The following is a 20,672-nucleotide window of genomic DNA, read 5'->3' as shown; positions in this document are numbered from 1 at the left end:
AGAGCATATTATATCCATGTTGTTGGTGTTCTTGTTCTTATTGTTTATCTCCTTAGTCGTATAAACTTTGGTAATCTAAGGAATATCTGGAAGGGATGTAGTCGATGTTGAAGTCATATATCCTTTCCCCAGAATGCATCAGCTACCCCTGAACTCCTTGTCTATAATCACCATTTGGCACCATACTCCCGAGCTCGTGATAATTTCCAAGTCATCCAACTATTTAAGATTGCTATCCACCTCCACATAGATTCTTGTAATCGCCCCTAGTTTGCCGAAAAAAAAATTCTTCTTCTACCTTAAGAAGAAGAAGAAAGAATTTTAACGTCCACGAGGCTAAGAATAGCCTATGGGACAATCTGATCAAGCTGAATCAGTTTTTTAAGGTCTGATCACTGCTTATTCAGGCTGATGATGAGAGCACCCATCTTCACGATATGCTCCTCGCTGAACAGGTTATACCATGTGCTGGCAGTTAGGAAATAGGCAACAAACTTTTCCCGACTGACTTTAAGTGCTTCACACTCCAAGATAAAATGCTTTTCAGTTTCCACACTCCCGCTGACGCAAAACGGGCAAACTCTTTCTTCCCAAATCTCTTTTGGCCTTTTCCACCGCCCGGTCTCACACCGAAGTTGGTGAGAGTTGGTTCTAAGCTGTGCGATTAGAATTTTAGCCTTCCATGATATATTAGCCCCTATATAAACTTTTTGAAGATGATCATAATTGGGGTTGAACTCATTAATATAGTATTGTTTCTTCCTTCCTAACCCAATACTCCAATTTTTCTTGTAAAACTTTTCCATAACGAAGAACTTTATCTCCTTGTTGTTTGTGGGGCATGAGTTCAAATAAATATCCCATTTTTTCAACCATTTGATGTTTTGTTTCATCCACGTCTTCTTCCTTTTGCACAAAGTGTCGTTGACAACAACCTTAGGCCATCTATCTTCTCCCATTTGCTCGGTTCTTTTTAAATAGCTAATGAGACGCACCATAGCAGCTACCTCAATAGGGGCAGCACCCGTTTCACTTAACATGATATCATATGAGACCGTGTTTTTAATTTTGAACTTGCTTGTGATCAAACGTTTTTGAATTCTCTCAATTTGCTTCCATTGAGAATCTAAAGTATTGCTGACCCAAACTTCACAACCATATAGAATAATCGGCAACACCAAAAGCCTAAAAAGTGTTTGGATGGTTTTCCAATCCCAAAGCTCAGCCTCTCTGCATCTATTTTGAAGTGCATAGAGTGCCTTCCAGCCGCCTAGAGTTCTCTTCTTCCTGCAACCTTCCCAACTAAGAATCTTGTTGAAATCAATTCCAAGGTATTTGTAATCTGCAACTTCTTCAAGAATGCTACCTTCAAAGTAAAACTTATGTTGCTCTTGTTTCCTTCTACTTGAGAAAACCATGATTTTCGTCTTGCTGATATTAACTTGCATTCCCACAATATTGCAAAAGCGCTCAAGGGCAAATAAGTGCTCTTGCAAAACAAGGGCGGAATTAGCAAGCAAAATGAGATCATCAACATAAAGGAGCAGCCTTATCACAAATTCCCCCAATTGAATACCATCACCATTCTGCATGTTTAACCATTCTTCAAGTTTGTCAATGTATAAGCCAATCAAGGTAGGGGAAAGAGGACACCCTTGTTTGACACCAATATCACTCCTAAAACTAGTTGAAATGCCATCAGGAGTTCTGATTTTCACTTTAACCTCCTCAGAAAGCCTATGAATAGCAGCCCTAAGATGAGCCGAGATACCAAGCTCTTCCATTCTGTGCCACAGTTTGTCACGTGAGACTGTGTCAAAAGCTTTTTTGAAATCAACAAAGCAACAGAAGACATCTTCCTTTTTCTCCCAAGTTTTTTCGATGATGTGTCTCAAAGTAATACCATGATAATGAAACAACCAATTTCTTCACTAATATGACTTATCACCTCCATGTTCCAATACTCCGATGGCAAATCATCCAATCTAATCCATCTTGGTGAGTTTTTGATGGTATGTTTCTTTGGATTGAAATATGATTCCCAGTCTAACAGGTAGAAACTAAAACCTTGGAAGAAAAAAAAAAAAATTCCTCCAAAATTTTCTGCACTTACCCGCAATTGCCCCTTACGGTAATTGGGTCCAAACCTTCTCATGAAGAAGGTGCGGCTCCTCATGTGCTCCCAAATTGGCTCCATCGATCTCCTTGGAATTGCTAGGGCTTTGCGTCTAGGATCAAACTGCCCCATTGTCTAACCTAATGGTTTAGCCGTCATCAGTTGATTTGCTTTCACCTTGAGTCTTGACTGTCTCAAGGTTGGGTGATTTCGGTTTTTTCTTAATTCATTGTTTGCTTGTTCTCCTAGCCACCCCATTCCAGTTGTTCCCCGAATGCCAGTTTCCGACTAGATTTGCCATGATTTGCCATCTTTTTGTGATTTTGCCTGAACAAACCCATTCCTATCGAATCCCGATCCTCTCTGCCTCCATGAATTATTCAAATTTTTCCTCCAATCGTTGCTGATTACAAGATTTCGGATGAAATTTTGATCCAGATACGAGCGAGGATATTCAAATCAATGGAGGCCCTTCTACACCCCAATGTTTCTTCTTCGATCATCCTGCTGCCTACTCCAGCACCTGTCTCGGCACGCACCATTTTCATACACCCATTGCGGGCGATAGTATTTCTCCAGCTCCATTCTGCATTCCACCTGTGTCGAACTCCACATCAACCCAACCACAACCTTCCAAGTCGCCTACCTTTTTTCGCTCCTCCTCCAGCCCTCTCGCCAATTACTCGTTGCACAGCCCATGTGTTTTTTTCCAACAAATTTGTGTGGTATATGTAATTAAAATCATTTATTTGTTTTCAGATTAATGACATGTACTATCTATTATTTCATTCTTTCTTTAAACAAATTCAGGGGTGGAAGCCGAAGGCGTGACTCCTATTTTAATATTCCATCTTTTGCATGTTAAATTTAACCGTCAAATGACCGTCACCAAACCAAGCAAACAATTTATCGTTTTCCAATACAGATAGAATTTGACGATAAAGTGTACTTGTTTTTATCTTTCTGCTTATATTCAACAGCTAGATTTGTTTATGCTCGGCTGTTTTGGACGGCAACGTCTATCCAAACATCAAGATGCATATTTGGTCAAAGATGCATTCTGATTTTTGGATAGATAGTCCAGTTTTAGGAATGGACTTTCAGATAGTCCAGTTTTTAAAATGGACTTTCAAAGCATTCAATATCCCTTCAAAATAATTTGTGCAAGAAAAAAGCTCAATGCAATTCATAAGCTTACCATTGACATTTGGCTATAATATATATAGATAACAATGCCATCCTATCTATCTATAATATATCAGATTTCCACAATTCATAATTCCAAAAATATAGATATCAGATTTCCACAATTCATAATTCCAATTATTTTTGGATTAGATTCTCACAAAGTTTTTTCATCATGTTTCACATGCCCATCCTATCTAATATATATATAATGATATCAGATTTCTACATCCATAATTTTGGTTGCTATTATTTCTGGATTAGAGACTGACAAAAAATTTCCTTCGGACCACACTTTTTAGATCTCTATTATCCATATCCAAATTATGCAATGTGATTGAAGATGTTAATGGTAAAATACCAGTGACCATAGATAGCTTAAATAAAGAGTTTTTTGTGTGTAAGATATATGTATTTAACAAATTATTTTATTTTTTATTAAATATTAGACTATCCATTAATCAGTCGGTATGGTGACGGGAGATGTCAAGGAAATGATGGTCGTGGCTTGTGGGAATTAATTGCCCAGTATTGGAGTCTTTTGTTGCACCAGTTAATTATGATTGTTGTAGATTGCTTCTACATTTTCCAAGTGTTTCTTCTGATACAGGAGTTGGTTTCTTGTCAATGGCTTCTGTGTCTGGTGTAAGGTGTGTGGTTCGAAGGAAGAGTAGAAGAATTAAGGGAAAGGCGAAAATTAAAGAGAACACTGAGAAACAGAAGAAGCGTCATGTATTTGCTGAAGAAATGGTGGCTGATAAAATCATTTGCTGACAACGAGATAAGGATCCCGATCTCAAGCACTGGGTGGTTTGGTTTTGAGATTTAGCAAAGGCGATCAATGTCTCCCCATGCATTGGTATTCGCTTGATCATTGTTAAAAAGTAATTAAATTAAAATGTATCTCCGACATGGATGTAAATGTTGTTTGAGCAAACAATTGATTAAATTCAAACATGTGAAATAAAAAATCACATATATGTAAAAAATGGAGATTAGTCCCTCTGGTTTCTTCTTTTTCCAAGATAGCGTTTAGCTACATATGTTCCAGCTAATTACGCCTGTAAGTACTGAATCGAAAAATTTCCAGCAAGTTTATTGAATGTGAATTTTGGTGCTGCATGCAATACTGTGTAATCAAAATTCTATATGTAAAGCCATTGCCGTCACTGCATTACATATGCTTTTCATATCGCTTTGCCTTAGCTCCTGATTTGTGTTCATAGTATTCAACGAGAGCAGCTCCAGACAAAGCAGCCAACGTCAGAAATTGGGAATGAAGCCTGGAAAAGCATTAAAACCAAGAAAGTCAAAATTCCTTGTGCAGCAAGAGTTTAAATCAAATTGTAAATACACTAGTAAAATACTTGAAAACAACAAACCAATCAACTATAAGTCTACAACATAATCGATTCCTCGGTATCCCTCAATTGAATCTCTAAAAACATAGAGCTGATCGAATAAAATTCACCCCAAAAAATTATAAGTTGTTAATAAATATTAAATATACATGAACCTATACTTGGCTTCTGAGTGTGCCCCAGCTGTGCTCACAGTCAAATCCTTAACATAGTTAAGGATTGCATATTTATTTAAAAAAATCAATTTATCATGTAAAAATCAGCAAAAGTCAGAAAGAAACAAAAAAGTTCCTAGCCTCGAGCATCGCCTTTGTGCGTTCAGTCACTCCAATAACTCGGTATCGGGCTGATAGTTTACAACTTTACAGCAAACATTATGTCCTCATCTCTGAGAATGAAACATGTAACATTTTTTTCAGGGAAAATTCATGTCAACAGACCCACAGCTTGCAACTAATTCCTTAAAATGCGTATTATTTTGAAAATTTGACGAGAACAAATATACTTGGTATTTAAACTCCATGTTGACCAAAGGAAGGCGAACCACTGAAATGAACAATTTGTTGATACACGTGACTCAAATTCAACCTCGGAACCATTTATTATCAATTTTAGATTCCACTTGTGCACAAGCAGTGACTCAGATCCCAAAATTCACACTATAGTCCATCATTCTTTGTAGAAACAGATCCACAACAACATTCATACAACATGAAATTAGCACATCTGAAACACCACCATATCGATACCATTGAAGCATAAATCCTCAAATATTCCCAATTTTCAGATTTAAAAAAATCCTCAGCCGAAACAATTTTTCCCCAAAGAAATCAAGATTTAATGAACCATGATTTTAAATGATCAACGATTTTTGAAATCATTGAAAAAAATTGCTCCGGAAATGCATTTACTCTCCACCAACTGATCGTGATACCCTAAATGCACGAAATCACTATTTAACTGGTTTTTTCAGTGATTTTAGCACAAAACTATGCGTTAGCCACTGGTATGTGGTTCGCCATTAAAGATTTGCTAGATTCCATAAAGTTGTTGAAGCAAAAAATTGCTCTGGAAATGCATTTACTCTCCACCAACTGATCGTGATACCCTAAATGCACGAAATCACTATTTAACTGGTTTTTTCATTGATTTTAGCACAAAACTATGCGCTAGCCACTGGGATCTGGTTCACCATTAAAGATTTGCTAGATTTCATAAAGTTGTTGAAGCAAATCACAGGTAGGTGACCTCGAATGGGCGTATGTTAAGGACCTTGAATGGACGTACATTTCTTATAGATGTTAAGGACATTAAAATTGAAACTTGTAGCTATAATCTCTCAAATTCTCAACTTGTCCATCAATGTTTTTACCTTCATCATCCACTTGCAAAATCAAAGAAAATCAAAGAAAATTTACTTGAATAATAATAGCTAAAATTGTGGCTCAAATAGTTGTTCTCTTTTTTACTAACAATTCTTTATTATCTAATGGAAAAATATTTAACACTCCCTTTACAATTTTACAAATCTGCCAAAGTAGATATCAATGAAAACATTCCAATATCATTATAGTCTTTTGAGATGTAAGATTCTATTTCAAAGCATTTTCCATTACTCTATCCAAAGCTATTTGATTCAAAACCTATTAAGTTGAACTTTGCAATTTCATTTGAATATCATTATAGTCTTTTGAGATGTAAGATTCTATTTCAAAGCATTTTCTATTACTCTATTCCAAAGCTATTTGATTCAAAACCTATTAAGTTGAACTTTGCAATTGCTTCTTTTGTCATTTAATTTTACAAGTACTATTAAATCACAAATATGAACCAACTGATTCCTGTTTTGTAATTTATCATGTCTACTCAGCAGGGAAAACTGTCCTTTTAATTACTTTCTTGAGGGGGATTTTGAGATCCTAGAGGCCAACTTGGATAGTCATGAGGTTGAACAACTTAGGAGAGACTCTGAACTAGGAGTTTCATTCTCAAGACTTGCAGCTCTCTAGCATGGTTATATTTGTGGTAGCAAGAGTCATTTGTTATCTTTAATTTTTGAAACTTTATGAAATGCTCTTAAATTTTGAAAAAAAAAAATAGGTTGTCTTTTCTTCTGCAATTTTTAACTTTTTTTTAAATCCAATTTTTTCCTGATTGTTTTCTGGTTTTTTCAAAAAAGTCTTATACTTTTGGTTTGTCAATTTTTTTCTCAAATGATTTTTGGTGCTATGATTGATACAATGTTTTTTTTTAAGATTGGGCCACTGAAATTGATGAAAGTGCATCTCAGGGGTCATGATATCTTGCATCACCCAGACATATTTGTTTTGTGCAGCTTGTTTGTCTTGTGCATTGTCCACAGATTGTTACAAGTGCAGTGGTTCGTGTAGAGAAATCTTTTGAAGATTGATACCCACATGCAGGAATATTTTGATTGCATTCTGAAGGTTACGTTAGTCATATAAGGTGCTGTCCCAGTTAACTGAAGGTTATATCAGAGATTAATAGTGATGTATCTGGCTTTGAGAACATTAATAAATCATGTGAAGCACCTTACCAGTGGCCATATTGCACAACATCCATCATTGTTTGCTAGTTAGTTGATAGTTGATCTGGGAAAATGGTAAATCTGAAAATGCATTTTCCAGCTTGCATATCAGCATTGTCATCAATTATCCCATCTTGCAATTAAACAAGATTAATGTTGTTGCTGCTTCCATATTCATTTCTAATCGGATTTGAATGTGATTTAAAGTTATTTAAGGTGTTTTTTAAAGTTTCCAATTTGGTTGTTGCAATCAGCATTTGAATTACAAGTTATACTTATCATTCCAACGGTGTTTGTTCTAGAAAATAACAAAAAATATAAAACGGGGATATTTCAGTGGTATTGAAGCTTAGATCCTGCCAGCCTATAGGTTGAATTACTAGTGGATGCATTCCAGTCAAAGATACACAAAAGTGTACAAGGAAGATAGAGATGGAAGGATTGGCAAATGCCCAACTCAATACCTTTCTTCAAAGACAAACAAATGAGCCAACTATTCACACAAATGTTGCAAATGATACAAGTACAAACAACCACAAGACAAACAAATGAACCAACTATTCACACAAAATGTTGCAAATGATACAAGTACAAACACCTGCAAGCAAGGGGAGTGCCTCAACAAACTAGAAAAAGAATAAGAACAAATGTCAAACCATAATCGGTTCCATAGCTAGATCCTTCCAACCCACACTCTTACGCAGGGGAGATGAACCTCTTGAGCATCAACTACCTGAAGAAGTCAAGAAAGAATTGGTGGAGCAACAAAAAGAACCGTCAAATCCAAACCTACGAAAAATAGAGAGGAACAGGGAGGTAAAGAAGATAGGAAAATGCCAATAGAATTTTGGAAAAGCCAAGAAATAAAAGGCATCATTGGTTGAATGCAATGCAATGTCCCTTTCTTGGGATATTCCTAATTTTAGGCCTTGCAAACAAAATCAGTCACTAAAATCCAATATAGTAATATTATCATGATTTCATGATAATAATCAAATCCATACATAAAATATCATCAATAAATCGTAGTATCCTAAGCATTTGAGTCAATACATCGTAGCATCATTAACCCAATCACATTGTGAATTCATTGGAAATGCTTGCAAACCGCAATCTCAAGGTTAGTTGTCCTTGTTTTGTGAGAGCATGGAAGGTAGGCTGCCCTTCCATCCCTCAGTTCACCTTGGAGGCTGGCTGTCCTCCTTGATCAAGCCCAAGAACATGAAAGGTTGGTCATCCATACCACCTCCTGGCCCATGAACATGGAAAGCTGGTCGTCCATTCCATCTCTGGGTGGCATAATTGATAAGAGCATGAAGGCTGGTCATCCTTTCACCTCACATGAACTCAGAAGGCTAGCTGTCCTTCCTATTTGCGAGACATTTTCACAAATTCTAAACTGATTGTTCAAGGAATGTGCTATAATATTTCTAATAAAATATCTCATCATGAAATCAATAGATTTATTCAAATGGTTGCAATAACTTAATTTCTAAAATATATTTATTGTTGCTCTCAATCTATATTCTGAATTAATTTATTTCTGCTGTATATAATTGTGCCTTTTATAATCTGAATTATCTCAATTCTCACTTTATTTCTATTCCAAATAGATGTCACGATCGATTATTCCACAAATGAGTCATACTCTCCTTTATACCTTCTAATGTGGGGGAGTCGCATCCTTCTTTGATTTTTTGAAGGATGGAAGTGTTGAGGACACCTCAACAATTTATGAAGGTTCTATTTCAGATTTATTGCTTCCTACCATGCCATTGAAGAGTTTTTGTCATCATGGAAGGCATGCTAAAAGGATACAGCTTGCAATTTAGCATATGAAGATCGTTTTTGTACATGGATCTAGGTAACTTTTTGAGGGATAAAGTGGATCATTGATATCACTATTTTTTTTTGTTGTCCATCTCTTGGATTGAAAGGAAGTTGATTTGGAATCATATAAAGTTTATTGTGCATTGTCAATGTTCACAATTCATAGATCATTTGTGGGAGCTAAGTATCACAATTGAAGACAATATCATAGGGGATGGCCAAATGGAGACAACTACCATGGAGCACTTGATGCTAGATGATGGTAAGCGAAATGGATATCATTTTGATGTTCATGTGAATAAAAGATTATTGGGTCACAATCACAACCTACTTCCAAAGGTGAGATGTTATATCAATATGGTATTTGGTCTAATTTGGATAAGTTCAATATTACACTCCCAAGGTGGCTACCAAATGGAACAATTGTAAGATGGGCTTTCTTGTTGAGAATCACCAACTTTACTTAATAAGGATGAGTATTGGTTGCAATAGGCATGAGCTTAGGGCCACTTTGAGTATGGTCTCTGTTATCACAAAAGCTCGCACCCTTGCTGAGCTATCAACTCAACAACCTTGTGAAACATGAAGACAATCCCGAAGTGTGGGACCTTGCACCAGGGGGTTGAATCTCAAGGTCGTCTTCCTTCTCAATCCAGGTGCAGGTGTTGAACCAACTCAACACTTCAAAACTAACTCCTAAGCCTATCCTAACAAATTGCAGAGGTAAAGGGAAGAGATAAATGCTTGAAATAAAAGGAGGTGATGCACCAAGAAGAGATTGTTCCTCTCCCTACCCGAAATGACACAAAAAATCAACTGGAACGATGCACAAACTTCAATTGTATGAGTGACCCCAATGCATGTATGAAGGTTAGAATTCACTGAATGCCAAGAGGGGAGAAGGTTTCCCACAAGTCACACTCAGAAATAAATTTAACACAGCATATATGAGAGAAAAACCACAAAACATACACCTATGATGAAGGTAAGGAAACATACACAACATACATAAGTTGAAAGTAGGCAAGCATGATGATTTCAATTAATTATAAGGCCAATGGCCAAACTTACAGCTGCACAAACGTAAGATAAATACGAGAGAAGTGGGAGAGCATGGAATAGCTCAAGCCAGCAAGGAGAGAACCCTTTACAATGAGGCTTAACAACCTTTATATAGAAAAATGGTTACAAGAGTGATCATGACCCCTGTATGTCAGTCTGGGAGTGCAGGGAAGTGCATGCACTTGACTTGTACATGCAAGCAATCTAGCCATACCCACAAAAGGCAATTCTGAGAAGGGTGGATTGACCGACCTTCCAAAGTCAGAGTATGCAGACATGACATAAGTCACCGCAACAAGCATAGCCCCGTACCTCCCTTGATGGAAATCTTGCCAAAAACATTAAATGCACCCCTATGGCTCCACACAAGAAGGTGCATAAGTCACCAAAGCTATCGGAGCATTTAAAGTTTTGAGTGTCGATCACGCCATCTGGAAGTGTTGCAAGCCAGAAGTAGTTTGGAAGACTTTGGAGACCTAGGTCACCGAAGTTGGGGAAACTTAGGACACCTGGGTCACCAAAGTTGGGAAAACTTAACAACTTGGGAACTTCGGGGTTCCGGAGTTCCGGGGAAGAAGAACTAGGAACTTGGGAACCTAGGGGTTCCGGAGTTTCGGGGTTGAAGAACTTAGGAACTTGGGATCCTGGGGGTTCCGAAGTTCCAGGGTAGAAGAACTAGGAACTTGGGACCCTGGGGGTTCCGAAGTTCCGAGGTTAAAGAACTTAGGAACTTGGGAACCTGGGGATTCCAAAGTTCCAGGGTAGAAGAACTAGGAACTTGGGAACCTGGGGGTTCCGAGAATGAAGAACTTAGGAACTTGGGAACTTGGGGGTTCTAGAGTTCCTAGGAAGAAGAACTAGGAACTTGGGAACCTGGGGGTTCCGGGATTGAAGAACTTAGGAACTTGGGAACCTGAGGGTTCTGGAGTTCCAAGGTAGAAGAACTAGGAACTTGAGAACCTGGGGGTTCCAGAGTTCCAGGGTTGGAGAGCTTAGGAACTTGGGAACCTGGGGGGTTCTAGAGTTCCGGGGTTGAAGACTTAGGAACTTGGGAACCTGGGGGTTCCGGAGTTTCGGGGTAGAAGAACTTAGGAACTTGGGAACCTGGGGGTTCCGGAGTTCCAGGGTAGAAGAACTTAGGAACTTGGGAACCCGGGGGTCCTGGAGTTCCGGGGTTGAAGACTTAGGAACTTGGGAACCTGGGGGTTCCGGGGTTGAAGACGTGGGAACTTCCTTCTGACAAGACAACACATCACACTTCATGATTCCATTGCTTTTCTCCTTGATCAATTGGGGCAGTGCTGGTCCATGGAACATATCTCTGATCGGTTCTCACTAATGGACCAAGGGTGTCATAAAATGACAACAGTCTCCAATTTTAAATCTGTTGTCCTCAACATTTCTAACATTTCCCACACTTTCCTTGCAGCCAAAGAAGAGTTTTCAATCACATGGTGGGGGAGTTTCCAACCGATTATCATTGTCAGTGCCGTTGAGGGAGAAATTTGGGGCATTATAAGACTGTTACAGCCACCTTCTAGCCTGCGTACAATCTAATCCAAACCATTTTTCAACTGGTAAAACTTGGGACATCATGGTAAGAGTCTTTGAATCGAAGGTAAACATTATAACACCAGTTTAGAAGAGGTGAGCATAATTGTTGGCATCGTTGAAAAGTACATTATAGAGTTGAAATTCAAGGTGGATGGGAAAGAGGTGATACTCCATAGCATATTGAAAGGAGTCCCAAACATGGCTGAAGTGAAAAGAAGGGAGGTGAGTGCTCAAGGAACCCAAATCACTCAATGCATGAAGATAATCAAAGATCCACTCCAAGGTAAGATACTTTGTTATGATAGTGTTGGTCAGTTCTAATTATGTTCATTGTGGCACACCAAAGATGGTCACCAAATGAGATATTGGTAGAACAGGATCTTTTGAGCAAGTACCATCAACTTATCATGGCTCGATGGAACTTTGGTGGCAAAAACTGTGGCAGAAACTATGACCCATGGGTCACTATGAGTGTCGTTCCCATTTTAGAATTTTTGTTACCCACATTTTATTAGCAGCCATAAAGAAGTTGTTAATCACAAGGAGTGTGAAATTCCTACTATTTTTCAATGGTGAGATGTTTGCAGCTGATATAAGATGGTTTCCAACCACTACAATTCCAATATTGAGTAAGAGAATAGAATGCTACAACCATGAAATTGCTTGGGGCAACATGGAAAGGAATTGTGGAGACCAAGATGATCATTATAAGAACGATATAGAAGAGGTGAGTATAGTTGTTGACATGCATTGGTTGCATTTATTTCGGAAGTTCATTACTAAGAAGCGATTCATGATGAAGGGAGTTGTGTGTCAAGACAACTATCTTATTAAGGCAGTCTGAGTATCACATGGAAACCTTAAAGCGAAATTAACAATAAAAATCAGACTGGTGCAGCAAACGCATGGTGAGGTAGCATCGATCATCATTGATGTTGCTGATATTGCTGTCATCAGCCACCATATTATTTCAGTTGCACTCATACAAGCGGATATGCAAGTGTTTTTCAATTTGTGACAGCTAAGAAAGAATTTTCAGTCTTTATAAGAATGCTTCCGGTCTCTACATTGCTCCTATTTCTTATTTTAGCAAGTTTCAATATTGCAGCTGCTATACCATTGTCATATTGCCAGTCTTGCTAATTTTAGATCATGAACGGTTGCATGTTTGCACATTTTATGGAAGTTCTATGATTTTATCCTAAGTTGCCGGTTCTGGTTCAGGCTTGGGTTTGGGTTCAAGGGTTCAGTTCATGTGTTTGGGCAAAATTATTTGGAGGGTTGGGTTCATTTTGGGTTCATTCATACAAAACTTATAAAAATTATTAATATAAATAAAATATATAATAACATTAATATTAATATTAATAAATAATTTTATTGGTCACTATTTCAAAGGTGAGGGCCAGATGAATGCAACAAGACCTCGAAAATAAATATAATTAATATCCATGCCATCAAAATGAATGAATGGACTGGTAATGCATTGATAAGTGTTTGCAATCTTTGCCCTTGGTCAGCCATTCTTAAAGTATTCTTATCTTCTTTGCTTTGTCACTTATTAAGCAATGCCAAATGATGAGATCAAGATGTTAGAAGTAGAACTCATGTATTTACTGTTTTTTAATTTTATGATGATACATGATAACCGAATGACGGAACCCATAGCTTACATGGTTTCAACTAAAGGGAACATATATTTCAGCAATCATAGTTCTGATTTGGGTGAGATTGTGACTGCTGTAACTTGTTTCCAACCCATACATAGTTTAATTTGCACCATAATTTGGGAGGTACAGCTTGCCATATCATTTAAGTATCTAGTGGAAGTATTTCAGATTCTTCATTGCATAGGAGGAGCCAAGTGGTGCAGCAAAAATGTGGTGAGTGCATATGACATCCCTTGTTCTTGTGCCAGCTTGTGGATATATTCATGCATCATCAGATTGAAGAGAATCATCAAGAGAGTGACATCATTTATCTCTTCCTATTTGGGATTGGAAGGAGTTTGTGGGATCTCATCATGTAATTTTTAGAGGTTTGTATTGTGAATCATGCCCATGTATTGGCCAGAGTGTCACCTAAGTTGCAAAGATTGCATACCTTCTTTGTGGTTTATTAAGTCAAGGAATGTTGCACTTTTTGGCCCAAGTTGCCTCACTTGACAGATAGGGGATCCAAACTCTACAAGTGTTGCATCATGATTCATAGATTGGGTAAAGATGTTGTTTGATCATCCCAAACCACAATTGCTCGAGGGCAAGCAATTCCAAAAAGAGCGGACTGTCGTGTACCTTCTCCGGAAATAGTGTCATGAAGAAGACCTCTAGCTTATTTCCATTTCCCATAGGCTAAAGAGAAAAGCAAGGAAATAATTTTTTATATTATTTTAAGTTGGGCCCAACAATTTTTAATTTAAGAGGCAACCTAAATAATATTATTAAATGAAAAATATTTTCAAATACAATATTTTTTATATTCTGAAAATAAAATAAAAAATATTTTTAGATACTAAAACTAAAATAAAATAAAATAAAACGTATTTTTAAATAATGATTGAAAAGAAATTTAATCGAGGGCCCAAATTGTAAAAAGGTATAAAAAGAGGTTATCTAGCCTCATCTGGTATCTTGATTTTATTTTACTATTTTTCATAACAAGCTTTGGCATCCAAAGACGAAAACCCTATGTTTGTTGGGGTTTGAGAGGAAAACCCTCTTGGATTCCACATTTGACATCAAGGCCAAAAACCCTTCTTTCCCCTTTTGTGTGATTCCACTTGGGGATCACAAGTGTGTTGATTCGTTGAAGATTTGAAAACATTTTTCAAATTTGCATGTTGTTACAGTATCACTACAGTGGAGGGTTATATGTTGCTAGTACATGTTGCCCATCATATTTGGGGGTTTCTACATTGGTTATCAGACTTTGGAGAGTTAGTGTGCATTGAATAGTGCTGGATCTAAATTGTTTATGACAGTTTTAGTCAATCCTAGCTGAGCACTACCTTTGAAGGAGTAAAATTGGTAAAACGCAACCCTGAGATTAAATATGCAGTAGCTGATTTACGTCATTCCCAGCCATCAACAATCATCATCAGTGTTACATCGGTCATATAAGGCACTGTATAAGGATTTGTATCAGAAGGTTATACTAATCATATACAGTGTTGTTTCAGTGTCCTGGAAGGTTACATCAATCATTAGGTGCTGTTCCAGCTAAAAGAAGGTTATATCAGACATTAATAACCCTCTACCTAGGTTTTAGATCATTTACTAATTATTTGGAATGCCTTATTAGTGGGGTCATATTGCACAACATCCATCATTGTTCATTGGTGAGTTGATTTGGGAAAGTGGTAATTCTGAAAACTTTGATTTCACTTAATTAAATTTACTAATGACATTTATAAAACTGTAAACTATGACTACAATGAGAACATAAATCGAATGATAAAGATGCTTAAAATAATAGCATAAGGTAATTGTTTATAACAATGTCGATTTAAAGCTCATGTACTATTATGTTGTATGGACATAGCCTGTACTTTCTGTCTTAATGGGAATGAATGCTGCCACTTTCAAATATACTTATCCTAATTAATTAACCACAATAAGTCATTATAGATAAAAACACATATATACTGCATAATTTAGTACTTAACAGAAAACAAATTCAGCTCTATTTTGGGCACACATGACATAAAGAAGCTTGTTTGTAAGAGGAACTAATTTATAATATACTGCAAAATATTTTTTCAGAAGAATCTAATGGATAGCAAAGTTAGTTGTGCATGTCCCACCCATACATATGATCCCGACAGATTCTCACATTCTGAAAGCATTAACCTTAGTTCAGGACAAGGGCTTATAATGCAAATTCATCATTCAGACAATATAGCCAAACTATATCTCATGTGCTCAAGTGTCTCGAAACTTATCATTTTGAAGAAAAGTTATGCATTTCATAATTGAACCTTCAATTGTGGGTCATTGCTTTCATGTGGCTTAGAAGTCCAAAATACTAACAACTAGAAGATGGTTTTAGACTTTCAGTGATGCTTAGGAAACAATAACTAGCAGCTGGCATTCTATATGCATTCATTTTTAGCTCATATCTACGATCAATTGACATGCTAACAGGCAAAGTAAAGACCAAGTGGAAGATTAGAGGCTTGAGCACGATTCATCCTTCAGATGGTGCATAACATAGTTTAACTGCCTACAATAACATCTAAACTTGTTTCCAAACAATACAAAATGCAGCTTCAAGCTAGCCCAAGGATTGGTTAAACCTGGAGTTGCTAGAACTGATAGGACACCATGTTGATAGTTATCAATAGATGCATTTTACAGCAATTCTGTAACATAGCTATCAGTCTGCTAGATCTATCTTACATCAGTACTCATTCAGGAATAATTTTCAGCAATACATAAATTTAGATTTAGAGAAGTGGAATTTAGATTTAGAGAAGTGGAGGTGATCAACGGCCATGAAAAGTTTGGTACCTTTGATAATTCCCAAAAGGTCCAAGGGAAAAGGACCAAGGGAGCCTACAGAAGATCAAAATGCACAAAGGGAAAGATGCAAACCCAAAATGGCCACCAAAATGCAAGCAAAAACATTGAATGTTAATCCTATTGGCAAAACTTATAAATATATCAACAGTATGGACGGGTCTTCTCGAAATTTTCTCAAGAGATTTTCCGCATAAATTTAGAAAATCTTTCAAAGTGAAATGGTCCCATGGTTATCATATTTCAGCTCCAATACGTACTTTTAGAGACAGTAACTTCCAATTTAGATATTATATTTCATCTCTACTACCTCTTTTTAGAGACATTAACTTCCAGTATCTATATCGTATTTCAGCTCCCCCACTTGTTTTTAGAGGCATTAACTTCCACTATCTATATCGTATTTCAGCTCCGCCACTTGTTTTTAGAGACATTAACTTCCAGTATCTCAACAAAGTGTGGCAAATTTGCAAACATTCAGACCTCCTCGCTCCTTACTCCAATATCCAATATCACTGAAAATCTCCCTTTTAAACAGCAGTCACTTTTGTTTTTGGGGAGATCCTAATATAATCACGTCATTTCCATATAATCTGTCCATAATGGAATAACCCAGTACCTAAAACTTGAAGAAGCATCCCGTATGGAATCCTCAAGAACCTGTTGCTATAAAGATTTGTACAAGGCTACAAGCTATAGGGAGTATCATAGATCGCCAATAAAGTTGTCATTTTGAACAAGAACCTTTCTTTTCGGCAAATTTTAACTGTGCAAAACTTGTCGATTGACGAGCTCCATTTATAATAAATTTATCTTCAAATTTTATTTAGCTTCCGTATATGCTTGGGGACCTATTGGCTAATATTTGGCAATGAGTTTCTTTCCTAGAAAACTCTATAAATGATTAACCAATGCTTCAACGTCTGCAGGTCTTATTAGAATCGCCAAATTTCTAAATAAAAAGTATACAAAGATTCATAGAAAACTGGAAATTTTCACCCTTTTCTCGGCCAAAATGCTCTATAGGACCTATGAAAGCGCATTTGCCTATTTATTGCCAGTATTCAATTTTAAAAAGAATCGATTCAACCACATTTCAGAACTTTACTTCTAAAGTTCTGAGAAACCCCTAAAATTTAAATAAAATTAAAAAGTTTCTAGTATTTCTCGAGTTAAGATTTGCCTCTTATTCGAGGGCGTGAAGATTCTTTGGCTTCTCAATATCGAAAGTGCAATTTTCAAATGCATGCAGTAAAAATTAAACCGGACCCAATTTAGATTTCTTTTGCATCCAAAATATATCAAATTACCAGAGCAATTTGAATTGTCTATAGCTAAGATTGCAATATATATTATCCTTTGATAAAAACAGCAGAATTGGGAAGAGAAGAAACAGAGCTTACCTTGCATGAATGATCTTGACGCTGGTTTTCATATTAGGTTGAGACCAATTGTAAGCAAACGAACCGGCCAACCCGGCTAGCCACAGACTTCCTGCCACCCTCAAAACAATAGTAACATTGACAATTCAATGGAGCGCCACTTTCAAATCATACGAATAGAAAACCAAAACCTAATTAATAATCTAAGTAGAAGGCAAAACCTATGGAAAACGAATTGAGATCCACTTACCAACAGTCCTGAGTTTATGCTCTGAGATCCATGCTTTTACAGAATCAACCGTGCTCGTATTTTGATCTGTCATTGTGGTGTTCACTTCTTATTAAATTCTCGCAAAAACGAAAAGATGGGCTTTCAATATTATGGCAATCTTTAGCACCCCTGATCAATGCCTTTCTCTTGTCTTCGTGTGGGAAAGGTAAAATGGTAGAGATAACAAGAATGGAGTCCAAGTTTTTATAAATAGAGAGGAAAAAGAGGTTTCAAATACCAACTCGTGGTTTCGCGTGGCACAACTATATTGACTGTTTTTCATTTTTGTGTTTAATGTACATTTTGGGAACTCTGAATACCGTCTGATTGACATGTAGAACTCTCACCGACCACAATTTTAGTACACGTCATCAATTTTAAATGAAATAAATGTTTTCAATTACATCCGCCACACAAATCTATGGGAAAAAAAAAACACATGGGCTGCGTAGTAAAGAATATTTCTAATTTGTTATAATTTTTTAATTGGAGAATTTAATTTATATTTTTTTCCCTTACACATTTTTTTATATGAATGTGATTGGAATTTACATTATATTTGTACTCTTTTATTGCAAAAGAAGTATTTTGATTTTCATTTATTTATTTATTAATGTAGTCTTTAATTAAACATATTTAATTATGGACACGAAAAAAATTCTAAATTTCAAACTCATTCATCTAACTTATAAAAGTTGTTTAGAATGTACCATATTAAGTATGGAAGCCACTAAGTTTTGACAACAAATAAAAATGGCAAGGATACACATTTCATCACATCTTATAATGAAGCAACAAGAACCTTAGACAATTATATTAAATCGATACATGTTAGAGCAAATATATTACTTTTATCACCACAAATGTTCTTTATTCTTATCAAGTCAAGTGTGTGTGTGCACGCGCTAGAGAAAATATCTTTATCATCACACGTGTTCTTTATACTATATAAAGTCAAGAGAATTTTTGATAAGTGAATATTGGGATACATTATTCATCTATTAGTCTTATATGTAAGGTAATGCAAGTTATTACGTAACTAAGTCATTAGTATTTTCCTCTTTTTGCTTAATTTTCATTTTACTAATTTTTTCATCATGATTTCACGTAGAATTGAACTCTTTGATATAATGTGTATTCTTCCAACAAATATGTGCTTTGTGAACAAAAGTTTAAATGACCTTTACTTCTCAAACCTTTCTCTTGCACCATATTTGTTATTTAAACATTATGTGGCTTAACGGTTTACTCAAATATTTAATCTGGGTTGGGAGCCTAGCTCAATTGGTGAGAGCTTCTAGTGGTGAAGCACGAGGTCACGAGGTCTAGTCTCCCCAACCCATGTGGTACCGGAGGACGTGTCGTGCTAGCGTCACCGGTCACATTAAAAAGTTTACCTGGCTCTCTGCAGTTTTTAGGGGGTGCTATACCTGATTCCTGCAGTCTATATATATATATATATATATATATATATATATATATATATATAATTTAATTATCATTAATATTAGATATTATAAATAAACGTTAGGAATGATAAATATATTGAAAATCATATTTAGAAATTTAAATAATAAATTTTAAATATTTAGCTTTTGGCTTATTGTATAATACGACAAGGTGATTTGTTAGCATTATAGAAATTGAATGCTTGTCAAATGAATAAATCGAAATATATAAAACTTTTTTTGTTTTTGTAAAATCTATTTTCATGAGTGTGGGTTTGAACCAAGCATATGAATCTAATGTTTGTTTTTTACTTGCCTCAAAATTTCAAGTTTGATCACATAAAAACTTAGTTTGTTTGCTTGGGAGTTGGCATGTAACAAGAATAGTTCATCCTTTGTAGCAAATTTGATATGGATGTTGAATCAATATCTCTAAACAAGATTGAGGACAACTAGTTATGCCCTAGAATGTTGATGTAATGTTAATGTCACTAGATGATTCTCTTTGGGCTTCATGATATGTGTTAAAAGGTGTTAGTTCCATGTGTTTGCTAGATGTACTAAATGAATTATGGTGAAGTCCTTTTAAATATAAATTTTCATGTGTTGAATGAAACAAGTGGGGGGAAAAGAAATGAGCCCAAATTTGAATTTGAATTTTAAGAGCTCGAGGTTCATCTCTACAAGTGGCCTAGATCACTTTTACAATTGTGAATCTAACCCAAGACAAGAAAATGGGAAAATCTTCAAAGTAAAATTAGTTCCTACCTGAATGAATGCAATGTGTGAATGGATAAGACTCGAGTTATCTACCAACTCTTGGTTGAAATTATACAACTTGCATCCTTCTCATTATATAAAAGGATAACCTAGCTAAAGTGAGTCAATGTGAAGGCAAAAATTGCAAGGTATATAATTTTTGCCATTATAGTTTGCCCCCATTTTGAAATTGCATGTGAGTTACCATGAGAATTTATATGTCAAAGTAAATCATATCCAGCCAACAGAAAAATAAATATTTAGATACTAATTAAAATGATACAAATATGGAAGTAACCATTATTTTGATATATGTTACCTTGTGATAGTAGCCTTCCAAAACTTATACAAGTGTACAAAACAAAAAAGTACAAAACTATATAGGTTCAATACCAAAGGCTGTGAAATTTAATCTCTATCCAATAAACTAATCAAAGCATGAGATACAAGACTTGGACAACTACAACATGAAAATCTAAAATTTTTATACAAATCTAAAAATTAAGTTGCCTTGATGTGGAAAAACCATGCTTACGAGCATGTGCACCAAGATGGGGCACAAAAAAGTGGCCAAATGTCCAAAAATGAGCAAAACACGTTTGTGTTTTGAATAAATTCAAATACCACATTCATGTTATG

At 36.0% G+C, this 20,672-nt stretch overlaps 2 protein-coding genes across 2 annotated transcripts; both read right to left on the bottom strand.

Annotated features, from left to right (window-relative positions):
- Positions 1 to 392: 392 nt before the first annotated feature.
- LOC131859881 (uncharacterized) lies at positions 393 to 2,248 on the bottom strand. The gene is made up of 2 exons (XM_059214121.1): positions 2,114 to 2,248; positions 393 to 1,859 (listed from the first exon to the last, which is right to left on the bottom strand). The coding sequence occupies exons 1-2, from the start codon at positions 2,246 to 2,248 to the stop codon at positions 393 to 395; spliced, it is 1,602 nt and encodes a 533-aa protein (XP_059070104.1).
- A 2,012-nt stretch (positions 2,249 to 4,260) lies between these two features.
- LOC131063289 (uncharacterized) lies at positions 4,261 to 18,086 on the bottom strand. Its single transcript, XM_057997073.2, has 3 exons — positions 17,806 to 18,086; positions 17,577 to 17,667; positions 4,261 to 4,584 (listed from the first exon to the last, which is right to left on the bottom strand). The coding sequence occupies exons 1-3, from the start codon at positions 17,876 to 17,878 to the stop codon at positions 4,476 to 4,478; spliced, it is 273 nt and encodes a 90-aa protein (XP_057853056.1). The 5' UTR covers positions 17,879 to 18,086; the 3' UTR covers positions 4,261 to 4,475.
- Positions 18,087 to 20,672: the final 2,586 nt, after the last annotated feature.

This window comes from Cryptomeria japonica, chromosome 2, assembly GCF_030272615.1.
Source record: "Cryptomeria japonica chromosome 2, Sugi_1.0, whole genome shotgun sequence".
Classification (NCBI taxonomy): domain Eukaryota; kingdom Viridiplantae; phylum Streptophyta; class Pinopsida; order Cupressales; family Cupressaceae; genus Cryptomeria; species Cryptomeria japonica.
Note: the sequence above shows the minus strand (reverse complement) of the source record. Positions and strands in the feature narration are given on the sequence as shown.